The sequence below is a fragment of the Geotrypetes seraphini genome, chromosome 5, assembly GCF_902459505.1.
Source record: "Geotrypetes seraphini chromosome 5, aGeoSer1.1, whole genome shotgun sequence".
NCBI classification, from domain to species: Eukaryota; Metazoa; Chordata; class Amphibia; order Gymnophiona; family Dermophiidae; genus Geotrypetes; species Geotrypetes seraphini.
This window is the reverse complement of record NC_047088.1, coordinates 193,144,428-193,164,581: the sequence shown is the minus strand read 5'-3', so window position 1 is coordinate 193,164,581 and position 20,154 is coordinate 193,144,428. Positions and strand designations below refer to the sequence as shown.

Genomic DNA, 20,154 nt, shown 5'->3' with positions numbered 1-20,154 from the left:
AACTTTCTAATGGAGTAAGCGATCATACAAAATGGGAAAGTGGAACTTATGAAATGAAGGAGCAAAGCTGAAAATAAGCAAAGAAGGGGAAGGTTCCCTGAGCCCTCTCCTCTAATTGACTCAGTAATCAAGATCCTGTTCTCTAAAAGGTGTTTAATTTTAATCACTCCAAATGTTGCCTTTTTCTAAGTACACCCTTGTTGTATGATTTGTAAATTATTACTAGAAATATTTGTTTTCATATGGGGGTGTTAAAAAAATGACCAGCCCCAGATGTCAAATGCACAAGGTATACTACTGTAAAGTTTTATCAGTAAATATTGTTTGATTATTTTTTTATGTTTGTGTTCTAACAAAACTGGATACAGTGAGTGTAAATTTGTAAGGAATTGTTCTATAGAGAAGTGCCCAAATGTGAATAAAAATTGACAAGTAGTTTAAAGGAAGCAAATGGACAAAGTATACTTTCCAGGTAAAACAGAATAACACCAAATTCCAACCCAGGGAAAGACATTAGTGACCATAACATAAAGGCTATAGCTCCTATAAACTGTTTTGATAGTTATATGTTATTAGTGCTTAAAAGCACGGAACCATAAACCGAGCATTGTGTGTGGGTTTTAGCTGTTAATCCGAACAGCTGCAGGCGCACAGCTCTTCGTGGCCAGAAGATGGCACTGTTGCATGAGCCGTGCTAGGAGATGCAGGGCGTAGATACTCTCTTGTGCCCCTCGGGTGAAGAAGCGCATGCGAAGTATTCAGCGGAGTTTGCTAGTGGCGACTGTCAACATGGATGATGGCAGTGCGTTTAGACCGTCCGTGGATAATCTGGACGACCCTCCGAACAGCCGTGTCTTTCTGGTGATCAGCAAGTCCATCACGGAAGAGCAGATTCGCGATCGCTTCTCGACTTTCGGCGATATTCAGGACATTTGGGTGGTGAAAGACAAGCACAGCAAAGAGTCCAAAGGCATCGCTTTCGTCAAGTACGCCAAGAGTTCTCAGGCCTGCCGCGCCATGGAGGAGATGCACTGGACGTGCCTCAGTGAAAACTCCAAGCCTATCAAGGTAGAAGCTTTTCTGCCCAGGTCACAGTCTGAACAATTGCCAGGACCGGTGCACGATAATTGGATGACTTAGGCAAGCCTTCAGCCTAAGGCCCCTCCCTGCCCCTTCCATTAACTTTCAGGCAGCAAGACATGCTTTTATAAATATTAAACTTTGCTATGTGTGTATATGACACACTGTAATAATGCGGTCAGTTTCCAGAAGTCTTTAATTAACCACCCTTCGTACAGGTTAAAGTATGCATTGATGGATCTTTTGCGTTTGGCTGTCCGAATCTATTGCTTTGTTTTGAAAGCAGCTGTTCTTTGTTGCCCCTTCACCCTAAGCTGCTGCTTTAGGTAACTGTGTCATCTTACCTAATGGTTGGACTGACTGGCAATTACTGACCAGCCCAAGTGAGCCCTATTAGGAAATGTGTGCTCTGGGCTGTGATGCCTTCAGCAGAGACACTTTCCTCCGGCTCTGTTCGTATTGTCTACTTATATCTTGTAAGGGACTTCTGCTCCATATAGGACTGCTAGAGGAGCTTTAATTGAGTGTCCAGGTACCCTGGCAAAATTTAAGTAAGCTTGGGACATTAGAGGCTGAGGCTTGCATGAAGAGCTAGCACAAGGGTATAGGGTGCTAGCTAAAACTTTGTCTCAGTTAACTTTAAAATACCTGGGATTCTCAGGATTGTGGAGTCAGTACATAAAACTCCAACTTTAGGACCCCAAAAATTGCTTTCAAACTTCCTTATTTATCTACAGTGTATAGGAAATAAATAATATACTAATTACATGTATTCTGTATTGATTGAAACCATGCAACATACAAGGCATTTCATCAATGCTAACATGAATCATCAGACTGCTTTTTAGAACCTTAACCTGTTAATGTTGGTTCTAAAGGCTATAGCTATGCCATTGTGACTTTTTTATTTTATTTATTAAAGAAATTATAGACACTTGAAAAGTCTGTAAAGTGTAAAATAATAGGAGATAAAAGAAAATCAGCATCATCTTTTGTTACTAATTCAAAAATGTAAAGAGCATGGTTTGCCCACTCCAACAACTAGAATTTATCAGTTGTTAAATCCTTTGATTGCATCATCTTGCTGACAGTAAAAGGGTGAGAAAATCTGCCACTTCCGCCAGTAAAAGGGTGAGAAAATCTGCCACTTCCACCAGTAATAGGGTGAGAAAATCTGCCACTTTCGCCCACAGGCTTTCAGATAGAGAAACATATGTTGTCAAAATTTTCAAGAAAGTATTTTAGTTCAAACAAATGCTTTATCATCAAATATGTGCTTCCTCAGTGTGTTGCTTGATCCAAAGAGGCTCCTTTTGCAGCTTGTCTCTGCAGAATAGCATCTGTTTTAGGGGTCCTGGCTGCAACAGCCACTTGCCAATAAGCATAGTTGCATGATGATCTTTCAATCCATCTCTTATTGCCAGTTGAAGTGTATGTACAGCACAATGCATATATTGAATTGTAATTAACTTAGATGCTTCTTCAACAATTTCATCTAAAGTTTGAGATTTACTGCTTTCATCTATTTGTGCCATTTGTAGATCATTTGCAGGACTGGTATCTTCATCTTCTAATACTTGTTTTTTTTTCATCAACTTTATTCATTTTCTCAACTGAGCTTAACATGTTTGAAGCATTATTTGTTACAATACATAGGACCTGGCCAAAACCCAAGGTATAGCAATATTCCATGCTATCGATACAGGGCAAGCAGTGGCTTCCCCCATGTCTGTCTCAATAATAGACTATGGACTTTTCCTCCAGGAACTTGTCCAAACCTTTCTTAAAACCAGCTATGCTATCCGCTCTTACCATATCCTCTGGCAACATGGTCCAGAGCTTAACTATTCTCTGAGTGAAAAATAAATTCCTCCTATTGGTTTTAAAAGTATTTCCCTGTAACTTCATCAAGTGTCCCCTAGTCTTTGTAATTTTTGATGAAGTGAAAAATCGATCTACTTGTACCTGTTCTACTCCACTCAGGATTTTGTAGACTTCAATCATATCTCCCCTCAGCTGTCTCTTTTCTAAGCTGAAGAGCCCTAACCGTTTTAGTCTTTCCTCATATGAGAGGAGTTCCATCCCCTTTACCATCTTGGTCACTGTTCTTTGAACCTTTTCTAGCGCCACTATATCTTTCTTGAAATAAGGAGGCCAGAATTGAATGCAATACTCCAGATGAGGTTGCACCATGGAGCGATACAGGGGCATTATAACATTCTTAGTCTTGTTAACCATCCCTTTTTTAATAATTCCCAGCATCCTATTTGCTTTTTTGGCCACTGCCACACATTGGGCAGAAGATTCCATTGTATTGTCTACGATGACACCCAGATTCTTTTCTTGGGCACTAATCTCCAAGGTGGACCATAGCATTAGATAACTGTGTTTCAGTGATGTATCACTTTGCATTTGTCTACATTAAATTTCATCTGCCATCTGGACGCCCAGTCTTCCAATTTCCTAAGGTCCGCCTGCAATTTTTCACAATCTGCATGCGTTTTAACAACTTTGAACAGTTTAGTGTCATCTACAAATTTAATCACCTCACTCGTCGTTCCAATTTCCAGATCATTTATAAATAAGTTAAATAGCACCGGTCCCAGTACAGACCCCTGCGGCACTCCACTGTTTACTCTCCTCCATTGAGAAAAATGACCATTTAACCCTACCCTCTGTTTTCTATCTGATAACCAATTCCTAATCCACAACTGAACTTTGCCACCCATACCATGACACTTTAATTTTCTCAGGAGCCCCTCGTGAGGAACTTCATTAAACGCTTTCTGAAAATCTAGGTACACTATATCAACCGGCTCACCTTTATCCACATGTTTATTCACACCTTCAAAGAAGTCAAGGAAATTTGTGAAGCAAGATCTCCCACGGCTGAACCCATGCTGACTCCGTCTCATTAAATCATGTTTGTCTACGTGTTCTACAATTTTATTTTTTATGATCGTTTCTACCATTTTGTCTGGCACCGAAGTGAGGCTTATCGGTCTGTAATTTCCCATAACTCTCGTGAAGCCCTTTTTAAAAATCCAAGTAACATTGGCCACCTTCCAATCTTCAGGTACTACAGACAATTTTAGCGACAGGTTACAGATCACTAACAGCAGGTTAGCAATTTCATTTTTGAGTTCTTTTAATACCCTGGGATGTATACCATCCGGTCCTGGTGATTTATTACTTTTTAACTTGTCGATTTGGCTTAGTACATCTTCCAGATTCACCGAGATTCCTTTCAGTTCTCTTACATCTTCTTCCGTAAAGACTGAAACAAAGAATTAATTCAGTCTTTCCGCTATTGTCTTATTCTCCCTGAGTGCCTCTTTCACTCCTTGATCATCCAACAGTCCCACAGATTCCCTCACAGGTTTTCTGTGATGTGCCTAAAATTGCTATGAGTTTTTGCCTCTTTTGCAAGTTTCTCTTCATATTCTTTCTTAGCTGTCTTTACCAATGCTTTGCATCTAACTTGACAGTTCTTGTGTTTCTTCCTATTTTCTTCATTCGGATCTTTTTTCCATTCTTTAAAGGATTTTTTTTTTACTCTAATAGCTTCTTTCACTTCACCTTTTAACCACACTAGCTCTTGTTTCCTCTTCTTTCCACCTTTGTTGATATGTGGAGTGCATCTGGTCTGGGCTTCCACGACGGTATTTTTTAAATAACAACCATGCCTGATTTACAGTCCTAACCTTTGCAACTGATCCTTTTAACTTCTTTTTAACTATTTTCCTCATTTTAACATAGTCGCCCTTTCGAACATTAAACACCCCTAAAGTAGATTTCTTTTGCAACGTTACTCCTGGTATCAGCTCAAATTTGATCACGTTATGATCACTGTTTCCCAGCGAACCCAACACAGTTAACTCCTATACTATGTCTTGCATTCCACTAAGACCAAATCTAAAATAGCACCCCCTCTAGTCATGTGCACCTGATGTGATACACTTGTGTGTGATTTGAGCCACTTTAAGTGGGAGGATATGTGGGAGTGTCCTAATTTATTCCACAGTTAGAATACACATATTTATGGATATCTTGTTTCATGAGTAAATCAAGGAAAATTTTTGTTGTTTATTTGCAATTGCATCACTTTCTTTTCCAGAGATAGATAAATAAAAAAATGATTTGACATCGAAATGTGAACATTTCTTAAGAAAAAACTGAATAGTTCATGGAGTGTCCTAATTTTTTCACATGACTGTATACAGTATATCCACACTTATAATGGATAGCATGGAAAGATATTACCACCAATATTTGTATCTCTTAAATATCCTGTAATTCCTGGTTTATCCCATCTACAAACTCTAATTAGAGCCAAAGCACCATATCTTCCCCTCCCTATCACTACCTCAATACCCAATGGCTTTTCCATGTCAAACCCTCCATCCTCATCCTATCCAACACTAAAATCTCCCACCAATCCCCCCACTAATTATAAACCCACAACCAGGATCCAAGATGGCGTCAGGCTAGACGCGCTGAGGAGCCGCTCTGAGGATTCTTTCTTCAACAATAACTTTTCAGTAGGCAATATCACTTACCCGATGCCTAAACGGAGGGGCCGTAGTGCTGCTGGTGCCTCGCGGCCCACTGTTACCCCCGCGGTCGGTGACATCAGAGAACTCCTCAGACAGATGCAGGGAGCATTTTTAGCGTCGGAGGGAGGCCCGCAGAGGAGCAGCGGTGTCAGCAAGGCCGTGGTAACTCCTCCGGAATTGGAGACATCTCTGAGCCCCGACGTTAGGGCGCTGCCCCCGCAGCCTCAGTTAAGCAGCTCTCCAAGGGGTATGGGAACCCCGGATGTCGGTGCTATGCCTTCCCCTGAGGCAAGTAGTCCAACACAGAGCCTGCTGATAGGAACTCATATTGACATGAGCTCCTTTGAAGAAGCTGAGGAAAAATCATCTAAGGAGAGGCGAATTAGCCTTCAGGGACAGCGACAAGTTAATCAACTAGATGGTGAGCACTATGACACTTCTATATCTTTAATTTCCCTGGAAAAACCCTCAGAAGTAACTCTGGACTCACTGTGGGATCTTATGGCCGGACTAGTGAAGATCATAAGTCCCAAACTTCAGTTAATTGAGGGGAAATTGTCTCAACATTCTACTAAACTTAAAGTATTGAAAAACGAAATGACTGCCTCTAACTCTTCTGTTCAGAAGCTTGAACAGGAAATTAAATCATCTAAACAACTACAGGAAACTTTAATGAAAGATAATATAAATCTTAGGAGAAAGATGGAGAATTTGGAAAACAACTCCAGATACAACAACTTAAGATTAATTAACTTTCCTAGGCTACCATTGGTACCACCTAGAGAAATGTTTAAAAGATATCTTCTTGAAGCTTTGGGGGCCTCAGAAGATTCACTACCTCCTTTATCACGAGTTTATTATTTACCCAATAAGATTAAATTGCTAAAAAAGTCTTCGGACCAAGGACTATTGGATGTATCGGAGTTATTGGAAAAATCTGATAAAGAGGCTGTAGAACCAAGTACTTTGATTGTAACAGTAGCTCTCTCTATTGATAAAGTTTGGTTGTTAAAATTATTCTTTAAAAATAGACAAAGAATTTATGGGTTGTAAAGTGCAGATATTTCCTGATCTATCACGAGAGACCCAAAAGCGTCGCCGTGAATTTCTTATGTTGAAGCCAGGTGTTACATCTTTAGGTGCTACTTTCTATTTACGACATCCTTGTAAGTGTATAGTGCATCACCGATCAGTTAAGTATGTTTTCTTTGAGCCTAATCAGTTGACTTCTTTCTTAGCGCTCTCCCGATTGGAGGCAAAAAAGCTCTAAGATTATTGATTAATCCCAGCAATCAGCCCTCTAGCTAACTTTAAATGAAAGAGTGTACATTCTGTTCAATTCTTTTCTTTTGTTCTCGCTAAGAAATCTTGGATCCAAAATTTGAGGACTTGAGCATTTTAGTTATAAATGATCTTAATGTTATTGGAATATTTCTTGCTTCATGTAGAATTACTAATTTTTCTTTCTGTACAAGTTTATTCTTGATTATATGAATTGAAAATCAATAAATATATTTAATAATAATAAACCCACAACCACTACCTCACTCCACCCATACGATCGCCCAAAGGAGCACCCCCAAGGAGCAAGACCTGCTCCGTAGTCATACTTCTTTGTCGGCACGACTAAGTCAGTGCTTGCCACTCTGGCGCTACGCTACTCATCTACCTAAGATGAGGTTGAACCAGCCAGGAAAGTAAAACCTGTCTTTAATCGTGGATTCCTCCTACTCTTTGTGCTAGATTAAATAAGTGAATCAGCATTTTTTTTTCTTAGCTCCGGCATTATGGGGATTGAGGCATGATTGGATCACTTCAAAAATGGATTAAAAACGTATTTTTACAAGTTAGCTTTTTTGGGATCATGACTGATTCAAAAAGTCCATATTTATATTTTATTTTAAAAGTTTATGATGTGACTTGGAATTTTTTGTATGTATTTTTATTTTTGTTTTATACTATTGCTATGTGTAATGGTTATATTTAAAGCCAGAATACTTAGAAGAGCAGTATATCAAGTCACAAATAAATAAAGCAGGTAGCTTTGGTTTATGGGTGATTGGCTATATGTTTGCAGCGTGGATAGGAGTTACTATGCTGATGATAGAAGAGCTAATTGGATCGTCTTTCTGCTATCACCTCAGTAATAAGGACTGTTTATGTAAGTGTGTTTGTTTTTTTTAATTCCAAATTTTTTGAAGGTTTTCATCGCACAGTCTCGGTCTTCTGGGAGCCACAGAGATGTTGAAGATGAAGAGCTTACACGAATCTTTGTCATGATTCCAAAACCCTATACTGAGGAAGATCTGAGACAAAAATTTAAGGTACAAATAAGTTTTAGTCGCATGTTACTACTTTATAATGTGCTACAGGTTTTCCTAACATTTTACATCTTCTGTAGAAACATAGGACTTTTACTTCTCTAAAGAGAAAGCAGAGGCTGATATTCAAAGGGTTTAAGCTGCTGACATTGGGGCCGATGTAGAAAGCAGCACATTAGAGCTGCTGGACGCATGCAGTATTCCTGCAAAAAAATTGCTGTGGCAGAACAATGGCTGTGTTCTTTTGATTGAAGCCATACAGATAAGTACTGTGCTTGATTTTCATGATGATTTCCAGCTGATTTTTCTTTGATCGTTTTCATTATGGGCTAGACATGGCCTATGTACGCTGAACTGTGTTGAACAGCAGTGGCCAACATTGAATGTGTTTTTTGAAAAAAAAAATTTCACAAGATTAGCACTGAGGCATGTTTTTTGCACTGTGTTTACGTTTTGGGAATTAGTCCAGGGATGTTTCACTAACTAACCCCTGCTGGGGTAGATTAAGTGACAACTTTCGCTTCATTTTATCAGCGTATAGTTGTGATAACTGAGGCCAATCCCTTTACACTTTTACATTCTAGGTACCATTCATTTTTATGGTTTATGGTATAACATATAATAAGTTGGCCGTCTGCTGTTCTCATTTCTGATTTCTAACTTATGAAGTACTATCTAAAGCAACCTTCATTGCCACCTTTACCTTGTAACCCGACAGAGCTTGGGCCTTTCCACAAGGACCAGAAGTTTTTGGGACATTAAAATATTAGTGCTTCTTGACCTGTCCAGGGCTACACAAGGAAGAAGAAATACCTTTTTAGCCCTTAAATCCCAAGTATTAATTACTATTACGTGTAATATCTATAGCGCTACTAGATGTGTGCAAAGCTGTACATTAAATATTCAAGAGACAGTCCTTGCTCAGTAGTGCTTACAATCTATTCGAGTAGATAAACAGGACAAGTAGAGGATTAGGGAGTGGGAGTTAAGAGTTAAAAGCAGCCTCAAAAAAAGAGATGGAGTTGATGTGCGGACTTGGGCAGTCTTTTCCAGGCATAAAGTGCAGCAAGAGAGAAGGGATATAGCCTGTTATTGGCAGAAGAAGAGAAGGGTACAGATAGGAGAGACTTACCCAATGAGTGGAGTTCCCGAGGAGGAGTATAGGGAGAGATTGGAGAGATGTTGCAAGGCTGCAGAGTTAATGAATTTGTAAGTCAATAAGAGGAGTTTGAACTGTATGTGGAAATGGTTAGGGAGCCAGTGAAGTGACTTGAGGAGAGGGTGATGTGAGCATAGCGACTCTGGTGGAATATAAGTTGTGCAACAGAATTTTGAACAGATTGAAGCAAGTTGCAGTAGTCTAGGCAAGGGGTGATAACTTTGAGAGGAACTTTTTTCCTACAATTTCCTTGCAAGTGTATTGTGAAAATAGACTTAAAGACCTAGGTGTTTATGGATCCCATTCACTTGAAGAATTTTCTTGTAGCTAGAACTCCGATAGTTCCAGTAGTTATGTCCTCTCTTAGCCCAGCTGTGATCAACACTACCTCTATTTTAGATGAGATTTCCTTCTTTATTCTTCTGTGTTGTGAAAGGTTTCTCTTACCTTTCATTTTTCTTAATTTACCCCCTCCTCTCCTTTATTTCTTTGATTCCTTGAAATGTGGTTAGAATATCCTCTTGATGTTTCCAAACTATTTTTTCTTTAAAAAGTTTGTTTTTATTTTCTTTCGATGAGTTTATTTTCAGTAGTCAAGTGTATACTTGCATATATGTAAAAGTTAAGCATACAGTTAACTCCCCCCCTCAACCATTTCAGATCACACCCAACGAGGCAGTAGTAGAGGCACAGTGCAGGAGAATGGGTCAATGATTGTCTCATGAGTTCAATTACACGTAGGGAGGCAGTAGTAGAGGTAGAGGCAGAGGTTCAGAATGGAAGCTTCTGTCATCTTTCAGTTGGGGGCAGATTTGGGCTACATACCCTGTAATGCGCTTCCATTGAACTAGAGCGGGGGTCGGCAACCTGCGGCTCCAGAGCCGCATGCGGCTCTTTTCCACCTTTGCTGCGGCTCCGGTAGTGTGTCACGCAGGCATGCAGCTTAAGTCCGGCGTCGCGGCGGGAAATAGCCATGCTGAGCAGTGAGCTCTCTTAAGCAACTCGTCAGCAGCGGTGATCAAGACAAGCTGCCGACATCGAGGCCTTCCCTCTACGAGTCCCGCCTTTGTGGAAAAAGGAAGTTGAAACAAGCGGGACTCGCAGAGGGTAGGCCCCGACGTCAGAAGCTGCTGCTGAGTTGCCGAAGAGAGCCGCGGAGCAGGGGATGTGGCCGGAAGCAGGTAGAAGGGAGAGGGAGATAGGAAGGCTGTAGATCTCCGGAGCATGACACCGAACCCGGCCAGGATGACTTCTTTTTCAGGCACCTTACAAGTCCAGCGTCGCGGGGGAAATAGCCATGCTGAGCAGTGAGCTCAGCACATACACTGATGAAAGCCTTGCTTGCTGATTGGTCCGGCGGCCCCGCCCCGCCGGACCAATCAGCAAGCAAGGCTTTCATCTGTGTAGTGCTGAGCTCACTGCTCAGCATGGCTATTTCCCCCGCGACGCTGGACTTGTAAGGTGCCTGAAAAAGAAGTCATCCTGGCCGGGTTCGGTGTCATGCTCCGGAGATCTACAGCCTTCCTATCTCCCTCTCCCTTCTACCTGCTTCCGGCCACATCCCCTGCTCCGCGGCTCTCTTCGGCAACTCAGCAGCAGCTTCTGACGTCGGGGCCTACCCTCTGCGAGTCCCGCTTGTTTCAACTTCCTTTTTCCACAAAGGCGGGACTCGTAGAGGGAAGGCCTCGATGTCGGCAGCTTGTCTTGATCACCGCTGCTGACGAGTTGCTTAAGAGAGCCGCGGAGCAGGGGGTGTTGCCGGGTGCAGGTAGAAGGGAGAGGGCCAGATGTAGTACTCGTGGGTGAGGGAGGGGAAGAGAGAGAGAAAGAGAGAGGGGAGGGAAACAAAAGGAAATCTTTCATACTGGGCTGGGCCGGAGTGGAGGGAGGGTGGAAAGATTCTGGCTACAGGGTGCAGTAACAAAGGAAAAGGGGGGAAAGCAGAAAATGGAGATAGTGACACAAAGAAGAGAAAGGGTAAGCAGGACCTACTGAATAAGGATAGAGATACAGAGGGGACATGAAGAGGAGGTGAAATAGAGACATAGAAGTAATGCTGAAAAAGTGGGGGGGGGGGGGAGATAAAGACATTGAAAGGGCAAATGGTGAACATGGCGTAAAGATAAGGACAGAGACAAATGAAGATTCTGAAAAAGTGGTGAGATAGGGATATAGGTGAGATGGACACAAAGAAGGGTGATGCTGGAAAATAGGTGGAATGGTAATTCTGACAGACACAGAAGGGAAATGCTGGATCAAGGAGAGATGGGGCTTAGGCTGGATGGAATGAGGAGAAATGCCTTGTTGGCCCGGAACTTCCTCTCCTACGTCAGAATTGACGTCAGGGAGCGGAATGCTGGTCAGCGCAACACTTCTGCAGGGAAAGCTTGGGACGGCGGTGGCTTGGGGGCTGTTCCCCGATTGCGGTGGCAGCAAACCGAGTGGCTTGGGGGACAGCACGGAGACAGAAAGAAGGGGGAACAGGGAGACAGAAAGAAAAAGTTGGGGGAGAGAATGAGGTCTGGAGGAGAGGAAACATACAGGAGGCTGAAAGAAAGGAAGAAAGATTGGATGCACAGTCAGAAGAAGAAAGTGCAACCAGAGACTCATGAAATCACCAAATAGCAAAGGTAGGAAAAATGATTTTATTTTCAATTTAGTGATCCTGTATATAGCATTAAGATAAGAAACAATATATGCAGTGTTAGATTTGTTTTATAATGGTTTTGCGGCTCCAAGTTTTTTTTTCTTTTCGAAAACGGGTCCAAGTGGCTCTTTATGTCTTAAAGGTTGCAGACCCCTGAACTAGAGGAAATTCTCTTGGATACCGAATTTTGCTTATCTACAGAAATAGAAATCGCACCAGCTTGATGGTGCGCTACTGGCTGAAATAGGCAGGTACTCCCTATTCAGCTCCAGCTCTGGTTCCAGTTCTTTGCAATCAACTAGCCAAATCTCATTTTAGAACAACTATGAATCAGCAGCCCAAATGAGATCACAAAACCCATGTTTGGAATCACGACTTGCTTGGGTTCTCTCTAAATGTGTTGTTCTTCTGTAGGTCTGGGGGAGGTTACACAGTTTTATTTGTCTGCGATCCAAGGGTCACGGGCACAAAAAGATTGGTAGCACTTTTGTAGAGTGTAGATCGTAGCTCATAAATTGCATCATCCTTACTTTTCTCTATACTAGCATACAGATTTATTTATCACAGTTGTCTCTTTCTATTGCAGGTGTATGGAGACATTGAATACTGCAGCATTATCAGGAATAAAGCCACTGGTGAAAGTAAAGGTTTGGGTTATGTGAGATATCTGAAGCCATCTCAAGCTGCGTTGGCCATAGAGAACTGTGACAAATGTAAGAATATTAACACCTTCCCTCAAAATATTTGCTTCACCTACAAGCACTGGTAACTCCTACCAGTATTCCACAGTACCCTATGGTAGATGCCTTTCACATTATCTAAGTGAAGATGGAAGAGTGAACATATTGAATTTACAAAAAGTGTGGTATAGGTATAATGGATCCTTAATATTGTATCAGCAGATAAAAATGAAGATACTTTTATCTGAAGGCACAGATAAAATTCTGTATGATGCTATTTCGTTTTCCTGCCTCTGCTTGTAATTTTGTAATTGTGTGACTTCTTGTTCTATTTACTTTATCTTTCTTCATGTCTTTTCTGAATGCACGCTTCTTTGCCTTTAGCTATCAATGAACTCCCTCTGATTCTAGTGCATTAAAGTTTAGAGATGTGTTGAAAAAAAATAAATCATACAGAAAACAGGGAGTCCAAGTGGACCAAATGAACTTCATGCCGTTTGTGGTCAGTTTGTATATTACTCTTACTATGGATTTACATAGTGCATTGGTGGAGTTGTGTGAGAAGGTCTTGTCTTATCTTTCCATTCCATGCTTGACCTGAGGCTGGCCTGCCAGTCCCACCAGGATCCTATGTGCCTCAATTTGCTGCTGCCTACTAAAATTGGTGCAGAGTGAAACTTAGACAGGTACAGACACAGTGTGCTATGTGGGTATATAGGTATTATCCTCTGAACAAGAAGATAATGCTGGACTGATGAGGCTGGCGCTCTATAATTGTAAGCATCCTCAGCAAAACGGGTATAGGCAGAAAGAACTAATTCTGTATCGCCTGGTAGACTGGTATAGTCCTTACGAATGGGTTATATACCTCACTGCTACCAGCAGGTGGAGACTGAGACCAAACTTGTATATCAGGATAGCTTCCCCTCTTGCAATCCAGTCTTCTTCAGTCTCCATTAGCAGGTGGTAAGATTAATTATCCCAGGACAAGCAGGCAGCATATTCTCACATGTGGGTGACGTCATCCACGGAGCCCCGATGCGGACAGCTTTTCAAGCAAACTTGATTGAAGATTTCAAGTTTGCTAGTGCTGCACCACGCATGTGTGTGCCTTCCTGATCCACTAGAGGGCGCATCCCCTCCTCATGGTCTTCAGTTCTTAGTTTTCCGCGGAGCCAGAAAGCCCTGTCTCTCTTCTCTGCGTTCTTCTAAGTGCCTTTCTAGCACCGCGGCTTCTTTATTTTGTTAGGGAGTCGCTGTGCGTTTGTTGATTGATCGTGTATTCCTTTGTTTCAAAAAAAAAAAAAAAAAGAGGACTTTTTATTGGTTCCACCGGCAGGCCCTTCTTGGGCCTCAGCCATGCGGCTAGGCCTCTTTTGGCTGTAGCTGTATTTTCTTCTTCCCTGGCCTCTCTCTGGGCTCACCTCGTGTGAGCAGGATGGCCGGGACCCTTTTTCCTTTGTTGGAATCGGACTGAGTAGCTTCGATCCCCGGTAAGTCTTCTTTCTTTCTTTCTGTTCTTCTAGCTGCGTTACCTCGGTAATGCCACCGGCTGAGTCTCAGGCATTCCAGGCATCGTGTGCAGTCGTGCCCGCCTCTACGAGACCTTCGAAGCGTGCCTCCTTCATGGGAATACTCATCTCGAGGTTGCCCTTTATGGAGCGCACTGCTGCACCTTTATTACCAGTTTCATTGGTACGGTGCCGACTTCTGAACCTCGATGTGCCTCGACGACGACTGGAGCTTCGTGTCTCGACTTCGGCTGAAGCTTCGTGCCTCGACGTCGACTCAGGCTTCGTGCCTCGACGTCGACTGAGGCTTCGTGCCTCGACGTCGACTGAGGCTTCGTGCCTCGACGTCGACCGGGGCTTCGTGCCTCGACGTCGACCGGGGCTTCGTGCCTCGACGTCGACCGGGGCTTCGTGCCTCGACGTCGACTGGGGCTTCGTGCCTCGGCGTCGACTGCGGCTTGGTGCCTCGGCGTCGACTGCGGCTTGGTGCCTCGGCGTCGACTGCGGCTTGGTGCCTCGGCATCGACTGCGGCTTGGTGCCTCGGCGTCGACTGCGGCTTGGTGCCTCGGCGTCGACTGCGGCTTGGTGCCTCGACGTCGACTGCGGCTTGGTGCCTCGACGTCGACTGCGGCTTGGTGCCTCGACGTCTACTGCGGCTTGGTGCCTCGACGTCGTCTACGGCTTTGTGCTTCGACTTTCTGCCTCGACGTCGACTGGGGCTTGGTGTCTCGATGTCGACTGAGGCTGGGTGTCTCGACGTCGACGGATGCTTTGTACCTTCGACGCCGGCTGCCACTTGACGTGTGCTTCGACGTCGCCTGAGGCTTGTGCCTCGACGTCGACTGAGGCTGGGGGCCTCATTGTTGGCGGGAGCACTGTACCTCGTCGTTGCCGAGGCTTCGTGCCTCGCCGTCGACTGGAGCTTTGTGACTTGCCGTCGCTTGGGGCTTTTTGCCCTTTGGTTGGTTGTGACCTTGTGTCTCGATGTTGACTGTGGCTTGGGGCCGCAACGTCGCTGGGGGCTTTATACCTCCGCAGCGGCTGAGGCTTTGGGCCTTGGCGTCGACTGCGGGTTTGCGCCCCGTTATCGACGGGGGCTTAGTGCCTTGACGTCGTCTGGGGCTCTGTGCCTCGGCGTCTCCGGCTCCTGTTCGAAAGGGTTCTCTGCTTTCTCTTCGGTTCAGTCCGGGCAGCCGTGACGGACTCTTGTAGTACAAAGTTCGGTTTCCTGGAGGAGACTTTCTCCCTGCTCCGGCTCTATTGCTCCTTCCATGCGTCATCTCGCTTGGCGCAGAGTGTGGCTGAAGATCCGAACCTCCAGGATCGTCTCGCCACTTTTACTTGCGTGAGTTCTGCGCTTCTTGAGGCCTCTCTTGCGGTGGCCACTAACCGCCTCTCAGGATGCGACCGGTCCTTCGCCTATCGGGACGCCTTCAGCTGAATCCCGTCTGCCTTGGTGGTTTGGACTCCTTCTCCGGAGGGGCTCTCCGGATACCTTTCTTGTGTTATCTCGGCCTCCTTCGCAGCAGCCGCAATAGCTGCAGCAGCGCCGGGTTATGGTCCAGCCGCCGGCTTCGGCGACTCCTGGCCGTCTTTTTGACTATTCTCGCATAGCCTCCGGGCGGCTCTCCTTCTGGGGATTCCTCCCCTCCCTTCAGGAGAGGTGTCTCCATGTCTACGCACCGGGAGTATAGCCTCGCTTCTGTCGGTTGGGCATTCCTATCCTCCCATCTGCGTCTGGTCCTGGCCCTTCGTGACCTGCACTAGTTCTAGTCCGGGAGTGGTTCAGACTCTGCCCGCCCTAGTCTCGGGAGTCTGTCGGGGCGGACCTGGACCCAGTTGGTCTGCGCTCCTTCTTGTCTCGGCCTCAGGGGGAGGTCCTTGTTTGGTTATGCCGGATGGTGGCTCCTCTGTCCTCGGTCCACCTCCGTTTTTTTCTGCCTCTGCCTCGGCAGGCCGCCTGTCTGCGCTTGAGTCAGCTGGTGTCTCAGCGGTCTTCGGCCTCGGCCGAGCTGATGCTGATCCTTTTGGGATCATGGGTCTCCACGGTTCATGTCCTGATGTTCGCCTGGTTTCATCTTCGTGTTCCCCGCTGGACCCGAGCATCTCAGTGATGGCAGGATCGGGATCCCGCTTCCCAGCACATTGTGGTGCCTCCCTCCTTGACACGCTTGTTTCGTTGGTGGGCCACCTCTTCGTATCGCATCAGAAGGTTCTGCCGATGGACTCCTCGGCATAGGCTTAGGGGTGCACCTCGACGGCCTCGGGACTCAGGGTCTTTGGTCGGGTGCGGACCGTCGCAGCCGCATCAATCTGCTGGAGCTCCGGGCCATTTATAATACGTGGTGGATTTTCGTTCTTGGTTGCAAGATTGCGGGGCCCTGGTGCGTCCCGACATCCCGGTGGCGATGTACTGTAACCAAGCCAGGGTGTACAGGTTCCCTGTTACTTTGCAGGGAAGCCCTTCGTCATTGGCAGGGGGCGTTACACCACTACTTCTTTCTTCGGGCGGTGTTGAAAAAAAAAGAAATCATACAGAAAACAGGGAGTCCAAGTGGACCAAATGAACTTTATGCCGTTTGTGGTCAGTTTGTGTATTACTCTTACTATGGATTTACATAGTGCATTGGTGGAGTTGTGTGAGAAGGTCTTGTCTTAATCTTTCCATTCCATGCTTGACCTGAGGCTGGCCTGCCAGTCCCACCAGGGCCCTATGTGCCTCAATTTGCTGCTGCCTACTAAAATTGGTGCAGAGTGAAACTTGGACAGGTACAGACACAGTGTGCTATGTGGGTATATAGGTATTATCCTCTGAACAAGAAGATAATGCTGGACTGATGAGGCTGGCGCTCTATAATTGTAAGCATACTCAGCAAAACGGGTATAGGCAGAAAGAACTAATTCTGTATCGCCTGGTAGACTGGTATAGTCCTTACGAATGGGTTATATACCTCACTGCTACCAGCAGGTGGAGACTGAGACCAAACTTGTATATCAGGATAGCTTCCCCTCTTGCAATCCAGTCTTCCTCAGTCTCCATTAGCAGGTGGTAAGATTAATTCGGCTCCCCTCTTAGTACTGTTGGAATTTTATTTTGGACTCCTGGGTTCCCCTTTTGTGCCGGATAAAGCTTGGACAGGTCCTGTTTGGGGATCCGTCCAACCTCGGGGGTGTTAAACTCGGCAGATCTTGTGCTGGGTTCCTCCCCCCACCTTCCTCCACCTCCCCACATTTTTGTAGAGGTGACTCAGCCGGCAGCCTGGCCCCCTGGTTTGTTAGGATTCCAGCTTTGAGAGCCATGGAGTCTGTTCTGAATAAGTGAAAAAAAAATCCTGAGGTGTGCTGGTCTAAAGGGCTCAATTCCCTTTAAAACTGCCATTTGTATTGTTTTTCTCATCTATCCAGCACATGTATTACAGCTAGGGCGTTTTTCAGCACTATGAGCACTTTTAAAGGGGAAAAAATGCTCATTGTGCACCAGACGCGAGGTACTCGCGGCTGGCCTGTGCATGTGTTGTGCAGGCTGGAGCAGTGGGGGAGTCTTGTCAGCAGCGGTTGCCGATGACCAGGGCACCCCGCCGCATGTACCTTGCGAGTTGGCTTCGGATCGCGAGGAAGCCCGGGCTTCCCCCAACGCCCATGCAGAGGGTTCTCCAGCCGCTGACAGTCAGGGTGAAAAGGATTCCCTTTCTGCTGGAGTGGCTGGGGACTCCATTTTCACGTCGGTTGGTTCCTTGCCCTCAGCGTCAAGAAAGTCCCAGGCTTTTCAGACGCGACAGCCCACAGGAGCTCCGATTTTGGTGGTTTCAGGTCCAATTTCGGCGGGAACCTGCTCCTTCATTTCTGTTACCTCAGGTGACCTTCTCCCTGTTCTGGAAATACAGGGGCAAGATATAGCAGGGTCCCGGATTCCCTTTGGGCTGTTGGGTGTTTTCCCCCCTGAATTTACGTTGGCACTATGTAAAGCTTATGTGCTAACGGCTGGAGGTTCTGTGTCCACTCCGGTGGGGGGGGGGGGGGAGGTTGCCTGGTCGAGCGGCTGCTTCTTTTCAGTCTCCTGGGCTCTCTAGAGGCAGGTTCTTCCAGTGCATGCAGTCCTTTCGTGGGGCCTGCCAGGGTGCAGGTAGCACCCCAGCCAGATCCCCTGCTGCCCGTCCTGCCCAATAACACCTTGCCGGCGCCCATCTTGGTTTTGGTTGGGCGCCCAGCTGCGAGATTTTTATCCAAAATGGGCAGACATCACGTCTGATCAGTGGGTTCTGGAGGTGATTCGGGACGGCTATGCTCTGGAATTTGCCCGTTCCTTGCCATATCGTTTTCTCGCTTCTCCCTCACAGGTGGAGTGGAAGCAGCAGGCCTTTCTTCAGACCCTTCAGAAATTGTTGGATCTCCACGCAGTGGTTCCAGTTCCCCTGCTGCAGTGGGGCACAAGTTGGTACTCGATTTACTCTGTGGTGCCAAAGAAAGAAGGGATCTTTCGTCCCATCCTAGATTTGAAGGGGGTCAACAGGGTTCTTCATGTGCTTTCCTTCTTCATGGAAACTCTGCGGTATGTGATTCTGGTGGTTCAGCTAGGGGAGTTTCTAATCTCTCTCGATCTGACGGAGGCCTACTTGCACATTCCTATTCGAGCCTCCCATCATCGCTTTCTGCGCTTTGCGATCTTGGGGTAACACTATCAGTTCTGTGCACTTCCCTTTGGTCTGGCCACGGCTCCGCGGATGTTCACCAAGGTGATGGTGGTCGTCGTGGCAGTGTTGCAAAAAGAGGGCATTCTAGTTCATCCCTACCTGGACGACTGGTTGATTCGAACAAAGTCTTTCCAGGCGAGCACCCGGGTTATGGCTCGGGTGGTGGAGTTTCTACAGTCACTGGGATGGGTAGTCAACCTTTCCAAGAGTCGATTGTCTCCATCTCAGCACCTGGAGTATCTAGGAGTGCTGTTCGACACCTTCTTGGGGAAGGTCTTCCTTCCGGAGGCCCGGGTAAGCAAATTGCAATCTCAGTTTTGCCTGCTTATGGTGTCCCGGTGTCCTCGGGCACAGGATTTCCTCCAAGTCTTGGGGTCGATAATGGCATCCCTCGATGTAGTGAGGTCGCGGGCCCAGATACGTCCTCTTCAGTTTGCTTTTCTTCATAGGTGGTCGCCTCAGAGGCACAGTCTGAATCATCCTGTTCCACTAAGGGACGTCTTCGTTGGTGGCTCCAGATCTCCCATCTTGTACAAGGGGCGAGTCTGGACCAGCCGCAGTGGAGGGTGCTGCTCACGGATGCCAGTCTTCTCAGTTGGGGAGCTCAGTGTCTAGGTCACTCGGCTCAGGGCACCTGGTCCACAGAGGAGGCTTCTTGGTCGATCAGTGTCTTGCAAACCAGAGCCATCTATCTGGTGTTGTTAGCCTTCCAGTCCTTTCTGATGGGCAAGTCAGTCAGGGTTTTTTTGAACAATGCCGCGGTGGTGGCCTATGTCAATCATCAGGTGGGCATCAGGAGCATTTTGGTGGCGCAGGAGGCGGCTCTGCTCATGGTCTGGGGGGAGTCTCATCTTCAGGAAATATCAGCCTCCCACTTAGCCGGAGTGGAGAATGTTCAAGCGGACTTCCTAAGTCGTCACGTGCTAGATCCCGGAGAGTGATGTCTAATCCCCTTGGCCTTTCAGTTGATAGTGCAGTCTTGGGGTCAGCCCCCTCATGTACCTGATGGCCACAAGTGTCAGTGCCAAAACTCCCCGCTTCTTCAGTCATCACAGAGACAGTTAGGCCAAGGGCCTAGATGCTCTGGTTCAATCGTGGCCAACGGAGGGGCTTTTGTATGTGTTCCCTCCGTGGCCATTAGTGAGCAGAGTTCTTCTCCACATAGTTCAACATCTGGGCCTTGTGGTTCTGGTGGCTCTGAATTAGCCCAGGTGGCCGTGGTTCGTGGATCTGGTGAGGCATCTGGTGGTGGAGCCTCTTCCTCTGCCTCTCTTGGACGACTCAGAGTCCCATTGCAATGTTCGATCTGGGTCCCTTCTGTCTTATAGCTTGGCTTTTGAAAGGCATCGCCTAGGTAAGAAGGGGTATTACAATAAAGTGACCTCAATTCTCTCGGGGTCCCGGAGGCTTTCAACCTCTCGGGCTTATGTGCGGGTTTGGCATATATTTGAGGAGTGGTGTGCTGTGGTTGGAGTAGTCTCTGTTTGAGCTTCCTTGCCTACCATCTT

General features: G+C 46.0%; 1 protein-coding gene across 8 annotated transcripts in view; it reads left to right on the top strand.

Moving 5' to 3' along the window:
* The first annotated feature begins 636 nt into the window (after positions 1–636).
* RBM45 (RNA binding motif protein 45) overlaps positions 637–20,154 on the top strand; it is a 102,297-nt gene continuing 82,779 nt past the window's right edge. For 6 of the 8 annotated variants that reach the window (XR_004539488.1, XR_004539489.1, XM_033944856.1 and 3 more), the window contains exons 1-3: positions 637–1,068; positions 7,838–7,960; positions 12,350–12,476. Coding sequence is in view for 6 of the 8 variants with exons in the window: in XM_033944856.1 (XP_033800747.1) it covers positions 748–1,068; positions 7,838–7,960; positions 12,350–12,476 (571 nt within the window). In the remaining 2 variants the exon portion in view is untranslated. The remainder of the gene's footprint in view (positions 1,069–7,837; positions 7,961–12,349; positions 12,477–20,154) is intronic. The other 2 variants (XM_033944857.1, XM_033944858.1) reach the window with 1 other exon arrangement.